The sequence below is a fragment of the Acanthisitta chloris genome, unplaced genomic scaffold (genome assembly GCF_000695815.1).
Source record: "Acanthisitta chloris isolate BGI_N310 unplaced genomic scaffold, ASM69581v1 scaffold474, whole genome shotgun sequence".
Classification (NCBI taxonomy): Eukaryota; Metazoa; Chordata; class Aves; order Passeriformes; family Acanthisittidae; genus Acanthisitta; species Acanthisitta chloris.
The window spans coordinates 30,827-37,303 of NW_008669615.1; the positions used below are offsets into that span (position 1 = coordinate 30,827).

The following is a 6,477-nucleotide window of genomic DNA, read 5'->3' on the forward strand; positions in this document are numbered from 1 at the left end:
CTATTTACTGGAGGGCTGATGGAGGGGCAAGAAGAAAGGGGAGGGCAGGCAATGCACTGTGTATTCTTTATGATTCTGTATGGCTGCAAATCCTTACACAAATCATTGGGATCAAAGGGCCGAGGTGGATCTGGATCCCATTCATCCATGTCAGTGTCTTCCCCATCTTCTTCCTCATCTTCATCCTCATCATCCTCCTCTTTTGTTTCTATCCTTTCCATCTGATTCTGCAGAGGTGCCAAGGGGTCAGAACCATCCACTGCCTCCATAGGAGGTAACACCTGGTTATGCACCGGTAATGATGCCTGAGGAGAGAACCCACAAAGAAGCAATCTGGATTGATTCCCAAAGGAAAACAGACTCACAGAGACAAGCAATGAAGGTCCTTGCTAGTCTACCCTTCCTGCTCCCTTTGGCAATGGACAGGAGGACAGGGGAAAGTGAACAACATGGCAAACATGCCGAGGGATGTTGGGCTGCTGCTGACAGCCTCTCTCAGGACACCTCTGTGTCACTCCCTAGCTCCACCCTGCCAGGGACTCAGCCCTCAGGGGAACAAACTGAGATCAGAGGAGCTCTGGACACTCACAGGAGGTCTGAACCCAAGTCCAGGCTCTGTGGAAATTAGCTAGAGCCTAAAGCTGCATTTCACCTTCTTTCGTACAAGAGACAACCCTGCACTTTGGCACATGATCTATCCTTTACAATCCAACAAATCCAACCCCCAGAGCACACAGGTACAGATCAGTGAGGGCTGAGGTAACTGTGGGGACTAGATATAAACTATGGGACATGAAGAACAGCTGAGGGCATTGTATTCTTCCACTAATTTTCAAGTTTATCCCTTTCTTTCCCTTAAAAAACCTCCAACAATTGATGTGCAGTGCATATTCCATCACCCACACAGGTTTCAGGTGGAGAACAAGAAATCCTACACCCAGTGAAGCTGCCTGAAAACACTGGCAAGGAGACCCAGTGGCTGTTGTTGTCACAGTCAGCATTACACCTTCTGTTAACTTTGCTTTCCAGCACTGAGAGGAGAATTTTAAGGTGGCTGCTCAGGCAGAACAGGTTTCTCTGTGTATTAAACACATTGATCTCTCCTAAAAAACCCCACACATTCCATGGTGAGACTATGGAAGACAGTACAGATCTGCACTACAGCCTTCTCACACCTCCTCCCAGCTCAGCCATCCCCTGAGATGATGGAGCAATGGAACCAGAGCACTCGTACATGGAAAAGGAAAGGGATCCTGGCGACTTACTCTATCTGCTTGTGGCCCCTGCTCCAGAGCCACTGGCTGGGGGGGGTCAGCAACGCTGCCGAGCACGGACAGGTTGGTGGGATTCATGCTCTGAGCAGCAGCAGGCAAGAGCACAGTTACCTAAAATTATAGGCACTCATTTTAGCACTGCAGCATTTCCATCAGTCACTTCCACACGGGCAGTGCCCACATGCACAGCTCCCTCAGGCCCTGCACCAGCTCCAAAGCTGCAGCATTTCAGGCATCTTTTGGGTTTTAAGTAGGGATGATGGGCTTGGACAGAGCCTGCAGCTCTGGGGACAGAGGGAGAAGCTTCAAAACTCAGTCTAGTTTGCAACTCCTTACTTTCCTACCTCCCACTTTTGGCTTTAAATTAAGGTCCTTTCCAGCCTGGGTTCAAATCACTAAAAGCAGATGCTGAGAGCACTTTAGCTGCTGGTAAAACCAGTGACTTGGGGTCTTTTCTATGTTCGAATTTGCTCTTGTTTTTAAGGGAAAAGGTCAAGAAGGAAAAAGCAGCATCTCCTCTTTTTGCTCAAGGAAACCCTGCCCACAGCAGGGGGTTGGAACTAGATGAGCTCCAGTCCACAGGATTCTATGGTCCAGGATCCATTAGAAGACTGAGAGGGTGTATTGACCTCACTGGAAGATCAAACACCCAAACAAGAGGATTCCAACACTGATTTTTTGTTACATCATCTGTCACACTATACACTTTTGTTTATATCCTCATGATTTTTGTGCAGGAACAAGCAAATTAATGCATATTATCACACTGTCCTCATCCATCCAGCGATAAAACACAGCAGAACTAAGATCCTAGGAATCACCTTTCCTGTCTTTTGTTCCCTGCTTATCTCTACAGGAATTTGCACTCTTATCCCGTGTGATTTTTCATCCTTCTCTACCACTGACATCATGTGGCTTCCAGTTTGTGCCTCTGACTGCTAAGCAGCTTTTATGCTAAAATCCAAGCCCTGATTCTCTGCAGAGTGCTCAACAAATATCAGATAGCACTGAGAACACTGAACTGTGCCAACAGGGAAGGAGCAGACAAGGAAATCCATAACCCAAGCAGACAGACTTCAAGCTCCAAATCTAGTTGCTGTGTTTACAGAGGTATTAAGAGTCATTTATGAAACTGCTTAAAAACTCCAGCACAAAGACTGCAGGGAATGGTGTGATGGTGAGGAGGAAACCACCATGGCAGAGCTGTTGGTCTCTTCTCCCAGGCAACCAGCAGCAGGACAAGAGGGCACAGCCTCAAGCTCTGCCAGGGGAGGGTTAGGTTGGATATTAGGAAGAGATTTTTTACAGAGGGAGTGCTCAGGCATTGGAATGTGCTGCCCAGGGAGGTGGTGAATTCCCCATCCCTGGAGGTTTTCAAGCTGAGACTGGATGTGGCACTTGGTGCCATGGTCTAGTAACCACAGTAGGGTTGGACTTGATCTTGGAGGTCTTTTCCAACCAGGCTGATTCTGTGATTCTATATTCTATGAACTAATCTGACTGTTATTGACATTCTGATGCCAAGTGGCAAGGGAAGAGGCTTCATTATTCCATGGCACACCTCCAGGCCTGCCAGCAAGGAGAGGGTCACACCAGCTTGTGCCAATTTGTACCTGCTATGGGCACTGCCTGCTACTAATCACACTGCAAACATGCCCTTACTTCCATGTCAGGCACTGCAAGGAATGGAGACATTATTTGTATAAACCTGGCTTTTTAGGATAAAGTTACTTTTGAAAGTGAAGAGGAGCTTTAATTATTAGGTTACCATTTGTTGTCAGTTCAGGGATGTCCCATGTGAAATGCTGATGTAAAAACACCTGCAAAGGCAGGAGCTGACACAATGAGGGATTAACCATCCCCCAAAAATTTAACATCTCTGCTACAACTGCCACCAGACAGTACTGGAAGTGAACAGGGTTGGAGGACAAGCTGAGGACACACAAACAAGTGCTCATCCCCTGGCACGTGGGATGGTACCATCCCAGCACATCACCTCTGTGTCAGAGTCTATTTGCACTGCACATAAGTGATCTCTACTTTTAATTAATCACAGATTTGTTAAATGAGCTTTAAGACAATTAAACAGGAACTTTGGCTTCTCAATGTGAGGAAAATCACGTGGCAAAAAAATCCAGAATGCTCCGAATACCTCCAGAGAACTAGAAGTCAGGTAACACCTTCACACTGTCAGTCATCATTTCCTGCCTCTGCCTCAACAGTTGAGAAGGTCTTTTAGCAAGGAAATTTGTTTTCAGCACACATCCAGCCCTTCACTCCTCCCCCAGACTGTCAATAAACACACATTTTAACGATGGCTTTGGTGATGATTCAGATCTAACACATCCATTCACACAGGCCATTAAAGACTCACCAAGCAGTAATGATTTTAAGTCTAGGATGAGCAGAGAATTCAAACTAGAGAGATCTGAAAGCACCTGATTACCTCAGTGCAATCCCCAAAGGTACCAGGAAGAGTTAACACAAAACTTTCCCATCCATGATGGATGAAAAGGAAAATCATCAAAGCTTTACTACCACAGGCTCCAATTTGATTCTGTTCCCAGCCCATCTCACACTGCCAAGCACAGCACACTTGGGATGCTCTGATGCAGGGGAACAAGTTGCTGAACTTCATCAGTTCTACACTTCATTTCCTGTCAAGCTTGTAGTAAACTTAGAATTTGATGCAAACTTTCTATCCCCTAAGAGTCTTTTGTGGACTTGAAGGCACTTGGACCAGGATCTGCATGAGGACAGACAGACCAGGCCTTTCAGAATGGCAAATCAGAGTCAGCCACACCTGCCACTGACTTATTTCAGGGGACACTGCTGAAAGGCTCTTCACGAGATCTGGGGCAGTAAACTAGAACTTTAGTGGAGCATGAACTACAGAGAAACTCAAACTGTCTTAACTTTCATTGCCATTCAGGCACAACTTGATCATGAGAGTTATGATAAGCTTTTTGCCCTTGATCCTTGCACAGTACATGACTGAGCACTGCCACTGGACAACTCCAGGGACAGCTCATTACCCTCTGGCACCACAATATTGTCCCTTCACCTTCCCTAACAGTTCCCTCACAGTTTCAGGCCCAAGACCAGTAACATGTGCTCCTTACCTGCTGGGTGGTGGCATCCTGTTGGACGTAAGCCACTTGGGACGGATCTGTAAACAGAGTCTAGACAAAGTGAAAAAGGCTTAGCAAACCAGCCCTGGGGTTGTTTCCTCCCAGCTCACACACAAATCACCCTGTCACCAAGGAATGACCCACACATGAGCCTTGGCCAGCTTCTCACGTCCCTGTTACCACAGCACATGGGTTCAACTTACCCGAGTGGACCTACAGGCATAGAAATTAAACTAAATTTAGGTGGTTCTCCATAAAAAGTTTATATAATTATGTGGCACTTTTCATCTGTATAGCTAAAGGGCTTCACAGGCTTCTCTTTTACTCACAGAAATCACTTTGACAATTGTTGATTTGCTAAAAGGTACAGGATGAAATTCAAGAGCTCTAGCAAAACTATGTAACACTAAGGGCAGGAGAGAATACAACTGTGAGCTTCACCTTCCCGCAAACTCTCAAAATTTCTGCACAATTTCTTTTGAGGCACTGTCAGGGGCATCCTGCACATGAATTTGATATGGTCAGGATGCTCTTTAATGTCACAGAAGACTTGCCGACACTAATATGCTGCAAGAAGAGCCCTGATGGGAGCCTAGAAAAAGCAAGACTCAGAGAAAATTAAGCACTGACTGAGGTCAGTCTTGCTTACTTTGCCAAAAGTTGAAATATCTGAGCTTGTGTCAGTCTGGCTCCAACAAAATAAAGCATAACACAGACTCCTTTAGGGCTTGGATAATTTCATCTCACTTGCATGATAGTGTCTTTTGTGACAAAATGATAGCACTCAGAGTTTTGAAGTTGGCTGGTCAGTGATGTCCTGAGAAATATCCTCTCAGGACATCCCACCAGGTAGGAGCTGGTTTGATGTAACAGCTGAGGACTGCACAGGAGGGACCAGGCCATGGCTGTGGGTGTCAAATACATGCACTGTGCAGCACTGTTAATCTCTCCTGGCAGCAAAGGCATTATAAAACATTCTTGACAAAGTGTTCCTGTTCCTCTTTAATCTGTCCACACACAGGCACAGATGTAAACTCCATTAACCCCATACACACATGTGGTGTCAGGGAATAAAAGCTGTATGAGGTGATTATGCAGAAGAAAGAATATAAAAGGTCTATAAATCAACAACTCTGCAGAGAGGCTACAAATGTAGGCTGAATGCACCAAGATCCTCTGCAAAAAGACATGACTTAAAGGGGATAGATTGAAAGAGGGGAAATATAGACTGGATTTCAGGAAGCTTTTTAATGGGAGGGTGGTGAGACACTGTCCCAGGTTGCCCAGGGAGGCTGTGGCTGCCCCAACCCTGGCAGTGTTCACAGCCAGGTTGGCTAAAGCCTTGAGCAACCTGCTCTGGTGGGAGGTGTCCCTGCCCAGGGCAGGGGGTTGGGGCTGGAGGATCTCTGAGGTTCATTCCAACCCCTTAACATTCTATGAAACTACTACTGTTACTGCAACTATGAACTCTGACAACTGCACTGTGCAAAACAAGGGCTCTTCCAGAAGGCACAGAGAGGGCTCTTAGCTCTTTACTGAACACAACAGAGGCAGAATTTCTGGAGAGATTATCCATGTTTTAGAAAACACCTTTGAGTTACTTATAACCTCACCTTCAGTGAGGTTATAACTTCACCTTCAGTGAAACAACCAGCATTTCATCATTCACAGCCACCACACCCTTTGTGCACATTTGCACATCAGACAAACGAACAGCACGAGGTCCCTGCTCAGCAGTGGGCAGGAAAACAGCTCAGAGCCACTGCCAGCAATTCGCCACTCACACCACCTGGCTGTCACCCCACCCAGGATTGCTTTGCTTTCTAGGTGCCAGACCCGGGGTGGGCTGAGAACCACACATGCCTGTGTAGCTTCCACGGGGTGGATGTAAACGAGGGTGTGCTCCGAGGTGTCCACAGAGGTGTAGGACGTGCCATCGGCCGTGTAGACAACCTGCTGCGAGGGACGGTCCTGCTCGTCACTGTACACGATCTGCGCCACCGTCCCCCCCTCGGGGACAAAGTGCACCTGGGGGGAAAGAGATCACAGAATCAGAGAATCAGCCTGGTTGG

At 46.8% G+C, this 6,477-nt stretch overlaps 1 protein-coding gene across 1 annotated transcript in view; it reads right to left on the reverse strand.

Moving 5' to 3' along the window:
• Positions 1 to 6,433, reverse strand: part of PRDM10 (PR domain containing 10) — a gene marked incomplete at its 5' end in the record, with an annotated part of 33,605 nt that extends 27,172 nt beyond the window's left edge. Inside the window, 3 exons of the mRNA XM_009073354.1 lie at positions 98 to 305; positions 4,397 to 4,456; positions 6,269 to 6,433. Of these exons, the coding sequence (XP_009071602.1) occupies positions 98 to 305; positions 4,397 to 4,456; positions 6,269 to 6,433 (433 nt within the window). The remainder of the gene's footprint in view (positions 1 to 97; positions 306 to 4,396; positions 4,457 to 6,268) is intronic.
• Between the last annotated feature and the right edge of the window lie 44 nt (positions 6,434 to 6,477).